Here is a 17,132-nt window from a genome sequence, read left to right as displayed (position 1 = left end):
AATTTATTTGCAACTTATGTATAATCTGTATGATTGCCGTAAATAATTGACAGGCGCTATATAATCTTTTTTCTAAAGTTATTTTCATTTAATTTTCTTACAAATATTTTGTAGAATTATTAGATTAGTTATGTATAATGTTGTAAATGTTAAATTTGTAATTTTTGTAAGTTTATGCCGCGTAAATAGTCAGTTTTATTCAAATGAAAATGATTTCTAATATACTATTTTAAATTAATACCAACCGTTATTGAAATATTTTGTGTCTATTACAATGTAACAAAATTTTATAATTCATACATTCCACATATTGCCAAAACAGGAAAAGAAAACAAACAACAAAACTACGTGTAACGCTTCGTTTGAACGAATTCTATATTTATATGTTTGTGAAATAAAAAAACTGTATTTTTGATATGTTTTGTGAGAAAAGTTTTTAATAATAAAGGTTAATATAATAAATTAATAAATCTACTATAAAATATTGTCTTAGTTTTATTTATTGTGGTACTAAGAGTACAATTAACCCGTGTCCGGTCGCCGAAGTAGGGCTATTCCAACACTCCCCTTACGATTTATTTCTTCTCAACATATCGTGAACCTTACAACGACTAATAAGATCGACGTGTTCATAAGGTTATTAAGTGGCGTTGAGACGGTGTAATGCGTAACCCTTATCAACTTATTCAGTACAAAATCGAAGTAAATAAATTCGAGTTAAAATAATAAAGACTACTAGTAAGCAAAAATCTATAACGCTATCCTACTGTGAAGTCAAATGAATTTAAAGCTACGCGCCCATTGGTCCGCGCCGGACACTTTGAATTAAACGGCCCCCTAGACAAAGTGCGTTCGTTACGAAGAGATTCCATAACGAACTTCAAAAATCTCGCGTCAGTTCCATACAATTTTGCAGTTCACTATGGAATCGCTTCGCATTGTATGCACTTTAGCCCCCATGATTTCCTTTGTTTTTCGATGCGAGTGACGCGGATGATAGATGTAGCGGTATGTCAAATCCAAAGCAAACTAAGTCGTGGGAAGTGCGTGCGGTGCGTCCGGCGCGGACCTATGATACGTATCTTAAATCTATATCGTCAGAGACATTGAAAATTATCTCCCTATCAAATAACTCTTATCTTTAAGATGAAGATGTTATATATTTTATATACATATATAAATAATACGATATATCATTTTGTACATCTTTTAATTAACTCATAATGACATATGTTAAAAGATGGATGTATGGAGAATGGATTATTATCTGGAAGTTATTTTAATAAACTGCGCATAACTGCAATTCTATGTAATAATTGAATTATTGTTTGTATGTAAAGTTGTATGATTTATTAAATTAGTAACAAATTATATTCTAATATCTACCAATGCTTTATCAATTATTAAGTTATTAAGTACAGATAAGTTTGTCTCATTAGTATCAACTTATTTTAAGCTATTATTATTCATAGTTCTTATTTTCATGAACTACACCTCAACGCTATTACTCAAACTATAATTTCGTTTACTTTCATATACGTAAATTTCTCAAAGGCCGGCAACGCATCTGCGGTTCCTCTGGTATTGCTGATGTCCATTGGCGTCGATGAACACCTCAGTGTTCCCGCTGCTCGGTTGCCCCCTTCTCTTATTTAAAAAAAAACAATAAAGTCATTAAAAGAGCTTGTGTTCAGTGGATTATTATCCTGCATTCATATTCAAGCTGCATACTATTTGAGTGAATTGATGACTTGACTATTTCAGCCCACTTCTAGACATAGGTCTACTGTATTGCCTTATTAGCCGACTTCACCAAGAAGGAGGTTATATTGTATATGGTCCTCTGCTGTCGTACACATCAACCGTCATCACACCTAGAAAAAAAATTGCATATTTTTTTAATTTAAAAAGCAAGCGAGCAAATCCACGGGGTAACAATGTATTGTAGATAAACGTCTCTCTTTGTAACCCTCTCGGCAGTCCTTGGTGCGTCTTCAAATCAATTTATCAAAAGCAATCAACCTGTCACCCGGCAATTGGACAATTTAGCAATCAGCAGGTGGGGCGCGTCCTGTCGCAGACGCGGCTGTCGTGCCCCAAGTCCAGGACATGAATATGCTCTTCTAAGCGCCACGTCTTCAGCCACCAACATGATTTTCTATTTGCTTATGGCTGTTGTAGGTAAGTACGTCGCATTTTAATCTTTTAATTATTACTATTCCTAAAAAAACCTCTTCGAGTAATTTAAAGATAGAATTATTACGAATTAACACCCTTTTTAAAATACAATGCAAAATTAGATTAAAAATTTTTTGGTACTTCAAGATTTATAAATGAAAATAAAAGTAATTTAATTTTCTTCAATTATTTTCTTAGTTTTAAAAAATATATCTTATATGTATATAAATAAAATTCTCGTGTCACAATGTTAGTTACCATACAACTCTGAAACTGTTTGATTGATTTTAAGAAATGTTAAATGCATATTCAGTAGGTGTAAAAATCGCCTATTTTTTAATCCCGCGCTGACGAAGTCAAGTGCGACAGCTAGTTGTAATAAAATATGTTAACAAGGAAAATAATATGGTAATTTTTGTGACTTTAAGGAAACAATTTCTTTTATTTTATTCGTCTTATTTTATATAATATTATGATGTAATATATAATTTCAATTCTACTTATTTATTACGTACAATCTAACCTAAATACTTAACGCATACAAAGTATCAAAGTATTTCCAAGTAAAGTTGAATCACTTTGCTATTTTCCTCCTTTCATTGCAAATAAGTAGTTTTAATTTGCTTAACTACTAAACTTAAATAGATTGTTTTAAATTAAATTTCTACATTTTATTTTTATTATATCAAGTAAATGTATCCCCACCTTACTAATATTATAAATGCGAATGTTTGGATGTATGGATGCGTTGTTAGAAGGTATCTCCAGAACAGCTGCATGGATCTCGCTAAAATTTGGCATAGACACTGTCGTAGAACACATAGTCTACTAAATAATTACTCGCGGACGGAGTCGCAGGCGACAGCTAGTTATTAGGAGTTTACAATTTGTGTACATCATAGTATGTTTTATTAGTTTCCTGATATATCTCGTGGTAAGAAGACCCTAAGTTTAAATTGCTATGAATATTTCCTAAATGCTTTATGAAGTAGCAGCTCGATAATCATAAGAGGAAGTATATAGTAAATAGAGTTTACTTTACGTGTTTATGGATTTGAAATTCTAAATTTTTTCTGTCATTTTTGTAAAAGTCCAGAGGATCTTTTCATTCATCTTTAGTCATTTAATTGTCGATTAAACACAGCATTAGGTTGTGACTGAATAAACTTATAAAGAGACTAAATCGTATTAGAAGTTAGTTCAACGTTGACCTTGAAAGATCGTGATATTAATAAAATAGTTTTAAATTGTGACCGCCAGAGCAATTTGTGTCGCGGTACAACAATGTCACCCCGGATTAATTCATGAATGGACATTGCGATTGTCCGCTGGATCTCGCTACACAGAAATTACTTCATTCGATACAAATATAACCTCACTCGGAGATATGCAGCAAAGAATAATGATAGGAACACTACATTTTCATTGTAATTCCAGGACAATTAGGACTACGATATCAGTACTTAGTTAAACATATAGCTGTCTTTGATATATTAATTTACGAAGTCCATCTTAGGTATACGAGACAAATAGTTTTTTTAAGATTTATTTATCTGTTACTTTTATGACGATTCATCGTCGTTACAGGTTACCGAATTTTGGTGTCGACGTATTTACGTAAGTTATTTAATATATAAATAATTAAAGATAAAGTAATATAAATAAAGTTAAAACTTTTAAATATACTTTTTTCGTAATTTTTAATTATTTTGGGCCTATTAAAATTAAAGACTTAATAACATTTTTGAAGTGGCAATATACTCGTTTTGATGTCTACTTAAAAAAAATTTTATGTTAGGACTGTCCGAGAAAATTAATAATATATAGTTACAAATGATTCAACGGTAATTTGCGAGGAATTTCCGGATGAGATAAGCATCGAAGAGCAAAGAGCGAATGTTTCACGTCTCAGTGGCAGCACGTTTACGTTGCCTTTGCCTTTCCTGTCAATGAGCCACAGATAAATAAACTGAAACGCCTTTGAACTTAACCATTACCACTCAAATTCAAATTAAAATCATTCAGAATATTTCCTGATATAAATTAAAGGTGAATGTTGAAGATATAATATACCAAAACATATTAGTGATATGTGTTGCAACATAGACTTGTACCTACCATGCCTTCGTCGATTTTTTCGTTTAGCAATAACGTAAACTGGTTGACACAGAAGAACAGGAATAAAATTTTGTCTCACCTATAACGATTTATGGAAAAACTTTTTAATCTATGTTTATAAAACATGTAAAAAGTTTATCCCACAAACATTTGACTTTAAAATCTAACTTTCATAATCACCGCAAGACAAACATCAAAGAAATATTCCATCTGGAAGTTGTTTTCGTTATTACACTTTGTTTATGTTGACTCGAACTAGATTTGCAGCTTTCTTTGAAGTCTAGATCATAAAATCATCAAATCAGTTATATTCTACATTACACATGTTGGAAATTTCATTCTCGTGCTGAAGGTAAAGAAAAAGTAACATTACTATTTTTAAGTTTAAAAATTTATTTTCTACTATAAATAACATTAAAAAATACTTTCTTGGAAACTATACAACTAGCGCCATTTTCGTATACTGCGCGCATTTTATAATCTGTCATCAGTCAAACTACTACGACGTAATACATACTCTTTGGTACCTATTTTGACATTACAATAAGCAGAAATTACTTTCATAGTGAGAGAGTTTTGTTCTTTATAACCTTAGTACAATATTTGATTCACTAAACTCACCTTTTACGTCATTTTGGAACAACGATTAAGGTTTGTGGATTAATATTTACAGTACGCTAAAATTAAACACTTACGACAAAATTGTTTAGCGTCATGTTTTGTTATGACAGCGTTCGATGTTGCCAGAAATGCAATGGTTAAATCTACCAATTGAATCCGTTTTTATCGTAGTAAAATTGGTAGTTAACGGATATATCAAATAATAATCTTCTGTATATTTTAATAATTATTCGTCTTAGTTAAAATTTAATAAAAAATAAAAAAATGTAAATGAATTTTTTGAGTGTTGTTACATATTATTTTCAGCCACTCAAATTGCTGCAGAAGAAGAAATAATGAAGAACTTGACGACAGTTACCTGGGCCCATGCAGTTAACAATAAGACCTATCTAGAAGCTGCTTTAGCTAGTAAGTGGAAAATTGTTATGGTTAAATATTCTCCAGCTTTCATCTGCATCTTTAGGCTGTTCCCAAAGATTACTTTTGAAATAGTTTAAGCTGTATAGAATACGAAATAGCACCGATTCAAATACACACAAGTCAATGAACGAACTGTGTAATGTAAGGAAACAATGTTGTGTTTATAAGCAGGACTGTTCTCGAGTTACATAAGCAAATCGAACCACAGAGTATATAGTTAAAGCTATACATTATTATTGAATAAAGTTAATGATGATGATGACACTAACTTTGTCAGTATATTTTATATTTTGACAGAGATATAACGTTCAATTTATAAATTTGATCACAAGACCTCCGTTTTCCAATATTATAGTTAAGATTATTTATTATTCTAGCCTTTGTGAGAGGATAACAAGTGTATGCTAAACAAAACAATGATTCTGCGTTAAACAGTTGATTTCCATCAGACTGTGTCCACTTTCGCCGGTCGAACGCCTCGTTCCCAGAACTGTGAGCAATTAATAACAATTATTGTGACAGATTTAGGCTCCACGAGTTAAAACTGAACGCAGTTCGAAGCTCGGCCGCAAACGATACGACTTTGAACAATAGATTTACTCAGTTCAGGAAGAATATATGGCAAGATTATCAGTCAGATGGAAAAGTATCTGCAATCATAGATAACTATAAAGCACTTCTTGGTTACCCATAGAATTGTATGCATATTTTATACAAAAGCAAAGCAAAGCATATTTATTCTCAGCTTCAGGCAAAATTGTTTACGAATTTTTGAATACCAGCAAACACGTTTTAACAACAGAGTTTCAAAGATTTTTTTAGAAATTAAAAAGAAATCATTCCCACATTGTGAACCTATTCCTATGACATTCTGGTAGTCAGACTATGTTATGTACCTGGAAATCTTATATAACGTTAATATACTATGTACGCTTGCAGGCGATGTCTCCATGCTAGAAGCAGACATAGTAGTAGGTCACATAACTGGTAAGGAAGGTCCAGCGATACCAATTATGGCACACCCTCCGGCCACTACTTCGGACCTCACCCTCGGTGACTTCCTAACCGCCGTGGCTCAATATAACAATGGTAATTCAAAGCAGAAAGGCGTCAAGCTCGACTTTAAGAGTATTGAAGCATTCGAGAAATCGCAGGATCAAATCGCTCAGTTCAGTAAGCCAGAGGTAAGCCATATTTATTAAAATAAGAAAACTATTATATTACTGCACTTTTGACAAAAAGATACCGAAGTGTTAAACAACCAGATGAAATATACCAAATGGCCACGCCTTAAAATATTACGAAAAAACGACTAAGTAAACTCAGCCAGCTTAAAGTCAGTTGCTTTAATTTCTTGGTTACAATATCTCAACGTGTTTACTCATCTATGCAGCTGCGTATCTTTAGGATTGTAGTCGAACTTTTGTAATTATGCCATCTAAATCTTTTCTGTAGACAATGGATTGAGAATTTTTATTACTCTCAAATATGTTCCCGAGACATCTCGGAAGGACATCAGTAATAAAAGTAATTTTATGACAACATTAAACCCAATTACAAACGCATAACATTTATAGTTACAATCTTAATTGCAATAGTTTAATATCAATGTTTACAACCGTTCATTTTATGACACTGTGACAACTGTATGTCTAGTTTGTAGTAGGTGTACTTCCAAGTTGCACTAAAATTACATTTAAATTGTTCTTTGATCGTTTTTATGTATGTAAAATAGAGTAGTTATTTTGTAGTATATCGAAAAGTTCTTTAACCCATAATTAAACAATTTTTAATGTTATGTTTTCTCACTACGTTATAATTATATTAGTAAAATGCATAGACAAGTTCTCCCAAGTATTTTAATAGAAAGGACACTTTGATAATTCAAGCAATTCACACGCTTCGTCATTTCTAAATTAGCTATTTGAAAAACAAATGCAACGTATATTAAACCATAAGACAAGCTACCAAAGTACAAAATTATTTAACTAGCAACACAGTGCATTTAATTGTCATTGTAGTGCTTATAACAAAGTGACAGGAGCTATGTTCGCTTGACATCTGTCAATGTCAGAACAGGAGTTGCCAGCGGTCGATTTTAATTGCCTAAATGTGCCCAAAGCAATTATTATTTAACGAGCGTAATTCAAAGAGTCATGAATTTTCATAGATATGCTGGCGACTAGATTGAATGAATGGACATGAATTGATTTCTTCTCTGATAACAATAACTATAATTTCGTTATATACATTTTTAAATGATTTAACCACGCATAATTCATATTGAAACTATAAAATTTTAGTATTTCACTACGGCTTTTATGTTTATAATCTGACACCTACTTTACTTTTGCCAGAAAATTTTTAGCAAAACTCCAAAACTCATACACTGAACATATGATTTTCAGATTACCTTCCCCCTGTGGTTGAACGCAGACATCTTACCGGGTCCAGTGAACGCAACCACTACTCCCGTGGACCCCTTGAAGTTCCTGAACCTGGGGGCGAAGCACCCGCGTGCAGTGCTCTCCGTCGGCTGGACGACCAACTACGGCGGCAACATCACCGAAGGGGAATACAGTCGGGACCAGATCGGCACCATGCTGCGTCTCGTCAACGAACACGTGAACCAAACGGTCACATTCCCGGTCAGAGTCCACTCTCTCACTATTTTGTTACATATACACAGAGAGCCGCATTTGTTTTAGTTAAGGCATAATTTAATATTCTTTCCGTTCCCACCGTTTTCTTTTTTAGAGATTCATGGAGAAGGGGACGCATTCTTTTCCCTCCTCCTTCGATTAAAGGTTTATTTTCTGCTTTCTTTACACACTTCTGTTTGTTAGGTGCGTGCTGGTCTAGCGTCAAACAGCCAGCCCGTGTTGCTGGACCTTCTCCGAGAGACAGCATCCCTGAACTCCTCGATGACGGTGTGGTCGAGCGAGGGTGACGCAGTAGAAGTGGACCGCCTGCGGGCCCTCATCCTCACCGTGGGGTTGGAGCGCACATACTTGGACGTGCCCGATGACCTCGCCGCCAAGTTACATCTGCCCCCACCAGATGCTAAAGCAAAGAATTAATCAATTGATAAATAAATAATTGTTATTTATTTATACTTGTTATTTTATTAACATAATAATAGTTTAATTCGCAGTGGAAGTTTACCTTTAATTATTACATTTTCACCTTACTAGCTGTCGCCTACGACTATGTCCATGCCGCATAAAAAAAACTGAGTAACTCATGTGTTCTATACTACGTTGTACATCTGTTCCAAATTTTATTAAGATCTGTCGAGTCGTTCGGAGATATCTCGTAACAAACATTCGCATTTATAATATTAATAAGAAGTAAAATGTTGTATTTAACAAGCTGATTCGTAATAAAATTGGTGAACTAAAACAAAACAATGAGTTTAAAATAACTTTCTCTCGCAAGTTAATTGTAACATTGTTGTTATAATTATCTGTTTGTTTTTAATCACAAGATATTATCTACGGAATTGAATGCGGGACTCGGCCGCATGTCACAACGATGACATGACAATGTCACACGTAATATTTAATTATTTAAGACTTTATTCCAGCATTTTTTACTTTTAGTTTCTTAGAATGTCAAAACCGTTGAACTTTTGAAAGAAAATAATTAGAATTAAAAAAAATCAATAAGTAGAATTAGTAGAAAATTTCAGCAAGATCGATAAAACTGTTTTTGAGATACCTTCTAACATTCAGCCATCCATCCATCTAAGCTTTCGCATTTATAATATTAGTAATTAAACGCCAAATTCATTTTATATCTTACTAATATTTTAAATGCGAATGTTTAGATGGATGAATTATTATTATTATCTTCGGAAGGGCTGCAGGGATCTCGCTGAAATTTAGCATAGATGGAGAACATAGTCTGGAAGAACACATAGGCTACTTAAAAAGATTTTTTTTAAATTCCATACAGACGGAATCGCAGGCGACAGCTATTTAACAATAAAAATATAGCGTACTTACTATTTGCATAATTGCCACAAAAGAATGTAGACAATTAACTGAAGGATAATCTGTACGGTATCAACATAGTTGCCCGTTAGCTCTCACTATCCAGTCACTGAACTATCATAGCTTTATTATTCAAATAAATACCCTCAAACCCGCCGCTTAGTCTAGCGAACCTTGCAGTACATAAACACCCGCTCATGCAAAACTCAACCTAATTACCATGCCATTAGAATTACATTGTATGAATTAGAAAGTTTGTAGAGAGTGTGACGACCCATGTGCGTCGCATCTGAGTCCGCCCGTCTGTCTGGCATTCCCTTCGGCATGCCAATAGGAGGCTCGGCCATTGCTGGCTCATGCCAAAGATATGCGCCTGCGCCGGTTGACTGCAGTTGCAATGACCACGTTTAATTATATATATGCAAAGAATCTTATAACTACTGGCTCTAGTTGTGATTGGTTAGACAGACGTGAAAGTGAACAGTCACATCTTACTTAATATTGTAAATTGGATGGATGGATGTTTAAAGGTATCTCCAAAACTGGAAGAGCACATAAGCTACTAATTAAGTTTTTTTATTTTAATTCTGCGAGTCGGGGTCGCGGGCGAGAGCTAGTATGGACATAAATATTAATAGTACTCTAGGACGTCTAAATTAGGTTTCAAGTATTGAACATGCAGATGCGGGACTAGTCTAGCATATGATCTAGACTTGCATAAATAAATGTCACTTAAAAACTGAAATGCTTGTTATGAACATAACCCCGATGTTAGCGACAACTAGTGAGCCAATAATGGCGGCCGTATATCACAATTCCGACAGACGTATGCTAAGAGATGTAACGAAGCCCCTTTACTAAATAGAACATTAGTTGATAGACAGAAAGACGAATATTAATGTTAATATCAGTTTAATGTGCAATATTTCTTTATCGTAAGTTCATTTTGTCTTGTTCTGCATTCTTTTGTCAAAAAACCTAACCTAAAATTAATAAGAACATTTATTCATCTCGACTTAGCACGTTTGCGAAGTAACAAATAAGAAACTCGTATATTTCATGGCTCGTTTGAATTATTTATAACACGGCTTGCACATAATTAATGTTTAAAAATAAAGTCATTCGTCACACAAATAGAGCAGCGGTGTTTACTCTACGACTGAGACTATACGGTGATGTAATGCGACGGACAGACAGACCAGTTCACACGACCAGCCACCAACAGATGCATGGTTAGGTGACAATGATACATAATATAGTGTGGAAAGTCCTGTAAATATTACGTTGCTTAAAATTGTTTCAAGATCAATTTTATTCAGGATAACAGTGGCATAACAGTGATAGAGCCCGCTTTAACATTTTCGCACGAGAAGACAGGTGTCAAGTGTCAAATCAAGTCTGATGAGTATGCGTCCCGGAGGCCTAATTTAGTCTTATTTCCTTTCCCACCCTTTTTCTTATAAGGAAAGGATGGGAAGTAGAAGTGGACTTTCCGGATGAAAGGATGCATGGAAAGTGAAGATATTTTCTTTCTGTGCATCCTCTCCTCCGTCGATTAATGCTAGGCAATGGATATGCAATTGCGTATGTCTATAAGCAACGGTCACTTCGCTATTTCAGCAAGTTCAGGTGGCCGCTTGCTCGTCATAGGTACCACATATCAACTGTATAGATTTGCTACGCCATCTAGCAAATTTACAGCGGCTTTTCTCACGACGATTTCGACGCAAGTTATGCGAGTGATTGGTTTTGGCGACTTAGTACAAGTTTTTCTTTCTCTAGATCAATAGACAACATGTGGACTTGTCCCAAATGAATATGTATATTATAGTCACCGTAGCAATACAGTGTGCGGCATTCGGGTCGCGCCCGTCGCGCTCTCTAATTAAATAATGATTGACATACAGACAAACAGACAGGAGAGGGAAGCCCTTTGACGTTTTAATTAATGTCGCACGCGGATATTTATGAGCAATTCTCTCGATTTGACTTTTTAATTTTCTTGTGATATTTTTGTATCATACTTTAGCTTATAACATTAAATAAATAATATGAAAAATAACAAATATTTATTTTATATTTAACGTTTTTAAATATGAATGGGCAAAGGGTGTTGTCGGCCAGAGAAGATGTGGCGGATTGCGTGAAAGTGACATGACAAAAGAACAATTTAAAAGGCCAAAAATCTATTTGAAGTAAAAAGCATATTGTGCTGACTGCACTATGGAATGAAGAGAAAGAGAGAGAGTAATAACGGTTTTGGTTCTTATAACGCCCTGGACGAGAATTCTACGGCGCACTTTTTTACCATGTCTTTGGGTAGGGGTCTCCAAGGTTAAGTAAGACTGTTACACTGACTGTAATAGGCAGACCTGCGGACCTTTTAGTCCGCCCTGGGCGGTCGCCCAACTGCGCCCTTCCCTAGCGCCAATACTAAAGAGATCATTGACACATTGAATTAAGTTCAAAGTAACATATTAAGTATATTTATGCAGCAATCTATCAATAGTTTACTAAGAATTTATTGCACTGCGCATGCGCACAACATACACCACTGTTTTGCTAAACGCTTACATTTAACTCTTCCATGTAATTGCTACTGCGCCCTGCTTTCTAAGAAAACTTTGTCGCTGTTAAATTGTGAAGTTCGTCGATTTATAATCTTACTAATCTTATTATAATTTTGATAATACTTGTGTACTAAGTGAATCACACACCAAAACGATATCTTTTTGGTTCTCCATAATTTATAAACTGTGAAAGTCAAAGATTATAATTAAACTTATATATAAACGTATAATTAAACTTATATATAAACGCGTATAATATTATATATAACAAGTTAAAAATATTATTTTCACAGAAGAAATAGGTCTATTGCTATCGATGATGCGTCAAATTAATATCAAAGCTAATCTTACAGCTTTCATTTTTATTTTGTTGTTAAATATTAGCAGATTTTCGTTAATTTACTTTTCTTGTACCATTCCAAGTAAGCTCTAGATTTATGATAGGTTACGATTTACGGCAATAGTCGAATGGCGGGATACGACTCAACTACGTGATTGAAAATCCGTACTCTTAACCATTAGGCTATTGGCGCTCTAAGTTTTAGCTGGTATAATATAAATTGACGCAATTCACAATATGACAGTGACATGTCTACTGTAGTACTTGCATAGTATAGATGCAGCCGATGTGAGCCACTTTTGTGTAGATTCCACGAATTGTGAGCTTTAAGCAAGGGTCTTTAGGTAATTACAAATTATAATGAAAATTATTATAAGTAACTAGCTGTTGCCCGCGATTCCGTCCGCGCGGAATTTAAAAGAACAAGTAGCCGACGTGTTCTTTCTATGTTCTATATGTATGCCGAATTTTATCGAGATCCGTTCATTCATTCATCTAAACATTCGCATTTATAACATCTTGAAAGAAAGATTCGTTCGCTGTGTCATAACGCTTTAGTGTGTCGCAAACCTAATCGTTAATCGTTTTTATTTTATAGCTTCAATCTAAGAGGTGAAGAGAGATTGTAATCAGTCGATATTTAATCGAAAGTTTGCTGTATTATTATTGTGGTTGATTTCACCTAATAACAATTACTTTGATTGCTAATGCCTATAAATATCTAAATGAAAGCCAAGGGAGAGATGCGCAAAAGGTTTTTTTTATAAATCGGCCATGAATATTCCTAAACAGTCAAAAATTTTTTTAATTAAAATATTAGCAGTTTTTTTTGTGTAAATTTACTAATATTTCTTTAACCATTCCAACTAAGCTCTAGACTTGTGCTAGGATATGGTTTACGATAATAGTCGAATGGCGGGATTCGAACCCCCGAACTCGTGATCGCAAATCCGTACCCTTAACCATTAGGCTATTGACGCTTAAATTATTGAGGTTCTGTTATTTGGGAGAAAATAAAATCTTCGCATCATTCCCTGATGAGTGTCAGGGTGTATAAAATTTAAAAAAAAATGGCTACATATAGGAAAAGTTACTAATACCAAGGCCGAGGTTTATAAAAAATATGCAATGAAAACAAACAAAAAAATAGAAATTAAAAGGTCCTTTCGCAAAGAATTTCATTCCACGGGTTTCTCAATCGATTACTTACGTAAACCAAAAATATGAATAATCTATATTTCTTACCATATTCCAAGCTTACAACGTAACGATAAAAACGTTCTATTTGTATGAAATACCATTGAATTAATTAGCCTTTGGTCTAATTGGCAGATTGGTCCGTGACCTAAGAGACGTGGAATTAAGATAGCGTGTTGATTGACTTGTGTCATCGTCCCAGACGTCCAGGGAATCCCATACATATTATACAACAGTATAACAATAGTAGCAGCTAGTATACTGTTTAATTATTATAATTGATTTACTGCTCTACTATTAATTTGAAGTAATTGTTCATGTCTTACCTACTTAACTCTGCTTTATACAGAATAGTAGTTGCCCGCATATTATGTCCGTGCAGAATTAAAATTATTAAATTATTGCCAGCGTTGAACAACTTTTTCGCTTGGCACAGGACAGGAAAGGGTTCGCTGAGCTGACGGCCAACCTCCAGTAATGGAGAGGCATTGGAAGAAGAAGAAGAATTAAATAAAACTTAATAAGTATCCTATGTGTTTGACTCTGTTCTACATCTTTGCCAAATATCAGCGAGATCTGTTCTATCGTTCTGGAGATGCCTTCAAACATTCATCCATCGATCTAAACATTCACATTTATAATATTAGTAAGATAGCAGTTGTCCGCGACTTCGTCCGCGCGGAATTAAAAAAAAATTAATAATATGAAAAGCATTTTAATATCAGTTCTGTAGTTTTGCCTATTCAATGCAAACAAACAAATCTTTCCTTTTTATCTTGTATCGATACATTTTAAAAGCGGCTTTTGACAATACGTGTGTTTATTTATTTTTTATCTAGTCTCAAGTTCTTGCCAGTTTTTAAACAGTTCGCATGCACGTTTTAGATGTCGAAGTATAGTCAGGCGTATTTATTATTTTTATCAATAAAATGCATGTGTTATAAAATTATGAAAGCCGTTAAAAATCATATAATTTACTGTATATTTTATCGTATGCAATAAAAACTAAACGCAGATATTGCAAAATACTCAACGTATCATTAAAGACCAGCTCACCGCAGTACTAATAAACTTCAAATGTAAATTACGTTTATAACAAAATAAACTTGTAGTACAAATAGAATGGAGTACTAGATTAATTTCTTAAATGTTGAAATGCTTTTCTGTTGCTATTTCTAAATTAAGATATATTAAATTCAAACCAAATGTGACAAAACTTAAGTGCGTCTAAAAAAGGGCTATTTCCAATGGTATTTCCCAAGATAACACGATTTATATGAGTGCTAAGAGGTTAATTCTAGATTAGATAAATTGGGATACAAGCTATCGCCCGCGACTCCGTCTGTTTGGTTTTAGAAATGACTTAATAAGTAACCTACATGTTATTCCAAACTATGTTCTACATTTGTACCATTAATTTCATCAAGATTCGTTGAATCGTACTGGAGATACCATCTAAACTTTCGCATTTATAATACTAGTAAGTTTATTTATATAAAGTTATCGACTTGCAGTCTGACCGAACGCAAGCGCGTAATGCGTTAATTTAACCTCGCACGAGACACGTTTCGCGGTAAAACTGTAAATTATTTTATTGATACAGGAAGTAAGGAATGTGGGTCACATCGAGCACGCACTAACGCGACTACTCATACATCGCATGACACTAGCAAACCGCCCTGACTACGCACGCGTATTAAAAAATAAATAAATATATAGCCTATGTTACGCGGTATTAAAAAACCTTTATATAAGTAAAATAGATTCAGTAATTTTTGACTTTTTTTGGAAACAAACAAATGATAAATTCCTTTGTAATTATATTTATAAAAGTTATATTGTAACTACTAGACCACGTCTATCCGGACGGACGACATTTTTGTGAAGAATGCTGAAAATGTGGACGCGTTGTCATTAACTAGAAGATTGCACTAAGCTGTAGCTAGGGTTGGCACTTATCTGATATCATTTTTGATATTGAAAAATTCAAATTTAATAAGACCCAAAAACTAAACGACAAGAAAAAATGGTCCTAAGATTACATTGGATTTTTTTTAGAAGAATTTTAATCTTTAAAATCCAACACCTGCTTTTCTTAAGTACTGTTAATGTAAATGTGTCGTATTTCAGAATATTAAATTGGATTTACATTTAAGATATGTAGAGTTGTGGCAACCCTAACACAAGATGAGATCACTAACACAATGAAGTTACGCGGCAAAGTACACACACTGTTTATACCAATATTAGCGCAAAAGATATGCATCTACAGAGTAACTACTTGCCTATAATACACATACTATGAATATACTATGTGTGAACTAACTCACATATTGCCGCTGCTTCATTGGATTTGCGAGAAACTTACACACCTACTAGCTGTCTCCCGCTGCTCTGTCTGCGTGAAATTTAACAAACTTAATAGCCTATGTGTTCTTCCAGACTATGTTCTACATCTATGCCAAACTTTATCGGGATCCGTTAAGCCCTTATTATATCGGATTTATAACGTATTTTATGTTAAACTAGGTGTCGCGCGCGATTCCGTCCGCGCTGGTTTATAAAAAACGGTTCCTAAAGGGTTTTCCCGGCAATTGGCATCGTTGAACACCTCAGTGTTCCCGCTGATCGTTTGCCCCTTTTGTTATAAAAAAAATCATCTTCTTATTTTTCTCCACTTTTAAACCTTCCCCAGACCTCTACGAACATTTCAAGACCTAGATGAATTAAATCCGTTTAGCCGTTTTCGAATTTTAGCGAGACTAACGAACAGCAATAGATTTTTATATATAGAAGATTGTTAGTGTGACTATTTTGCAACTAGATAAACATTTTGAATAAGGCCTCGTAAAGAGTTACATCTTTTAAGGTCTCCCATGAGTTAATTTACATAATGACTAAGCCTTTTATGTGTATAAAATCGCGTCGAAATATCTTCTAGGCTTCTAATGAAATGTGTTATTTTAAATCTGACCCAAGTTTCGTGAAATTAATTCCAGTTCAAACTAGTTTTAGTTGCCTTTGTTACATCTTCGACATACGTCTCTGACATTCATCAGTGTTGCCGCAACATCGCATTGTCACAATCATAGCTCTGACAAACTGACAATTACTTAACGTTTGCCCTTTACTTGTGAGTTACTTAACATGTACTTTAAATGTAACTATGTACATCCAATTACTCGTTTGATAATTTGAATTTCGCTATATGCTAAGTAGGTTCGTGATATAGTCAATCCGATTATGAACTTCGTCAGTTTATAATCTCACTGTGATTAACAGATTCTTCAAAAATTTAATTTCACAATTAACTTTTAGTTTTTCGTCATCTTTGCACGTAATTTTATTTATTTGACCAAGCGAAAGAATACTTGATAGTATGAATATCCTATTACCTTTACTGTGGGAGTTTGTTTTTAGAAATCTTATAGATAGTACCTTAGTCTCACTAATATTATAAATGCGAATGTTTAGATGGATGGATGGATGTTTGTTTCGACGTATCTCTAAAACGGCGGCATGGATCTTGTTGAAATTTGGCATAGGCGTAGAATATAGTCTGTAAGAACACATCGGCTACTTTTTTTTTATTTCGAAATGCGTGCAGACGCAGTCGCGAACGATCGCTTGTTAGACATAAAACCACTTATTATATTTCTATCCACTTTTTTTTTAATTTTTTTATATATAAGT

At 34.0% G+C, this 17,132-nt stretch overlaps 1 protein-coding gene and 1 long non-coding RNA gene across 4 annotated transcripts; one reads left to right on the top strand and one right to left on the bottom strand.

The window, feature by feature from the left end:
* Positions 1-1,656: 1,656 nt before the first annotated feature.
* LOC106127821 (uncharacterized) lies at positions 1,657-4,372 on the bottom strand. The gene is made up of 2 exons (XR_001228426.1): positions 4,297-4,372; positions 1,657-1,874 (listed from the first exon to the last, which is right to left on the bottom strand). It is a non-coding gene; the product is annotated as an uncharacterized LOC106127821 (long non-coding RNA).
* On the top strand, positions 1,968-8,450 carry LOC106127820 (protein FAM151A). 3 transcript variants are annotated; one of them, XM_013326081.1, is made up of 6 exons: positions 1,968-2,181; positions 3,766-3,795; positions 5,224-5,325; positions 6,277-6,521; positions 7,746-7,985; positions 8,184-8,450. In XM_013326081.1, the coding sequence occupies exons 1-6, from the start codon at positions 2,151-2,153 to the stop codon at positions 8,415-8,417; spliced, it is 882 nt and encodes a 293-aa protein (XP_013181535.1). In that variant the 5' UTR covers positions 1,968-2,150; the 3' UTR covers positions 8,418-8,450. The 3 variants fall into 3 exon arrangements, with proteins under 3 accessions (XP_013181535.1, XP_013181536.1, XP_013181537.1); XM_013326082.1 differs by lacking the exon at positions 3,766-3,795 and having other exon boundaries at positions 1,971-2,181; XM_013326083.1 differs by lacking the exons at positions 1,968-2,181; positions 3,766-3,795 and adding an exon at positions 4,805-4,947.
* Positions 8,451-17,132: the final 8,682 nt, after the last annotated feature.

The sequence above is a fragment of the Papilio xuthus genome, unplaced genomic scaffold (assembly GCF_000836235.2).
Source record: "Papilio xuthus unplaced genomic scaffold, Pxut_1.1 DF828952.1, whole genome shotgun sequence".
Classification (NCBI taxonomy): Eukaryota; Metazoa; Arthropoda; class Insecta; order Lepidoptera; family Papilionidae; genus Papilio; species Papilio xuthus.
The sequence above is the reverse complement of the archived record's forward strand: the minus strand, read 5'-3'. Positions and strand labels throughout refer to the sequence as shown.

What these genes read in the sequence shown, in the direction of transcription:
- LOC106127820 (XM_013326081.1), top strand. Translation starts at nt 2,151, where the DNA reads ATGATTTTCTATTTGCTTATGGCTGTTGTAG. An exon ending in TCTAGAAGCTGCTTTAGCTA is followed by an intron (nt 5,326 to 6,276) that starts GTAAGTGGAAAA and finishes GTACGCTTGCAG; the next exon opens with GCGATGTCTCCATGCTAGAA. An exon ending in CTCAGTTCAGTAAGCCAGAG is followed by an intron (nt 6,522 to 7,745) that starts GTAAGCCATATT and finishes TATGATTTTCAG; the next exon opens with ATTACCTTCCCCCTGTGGTT.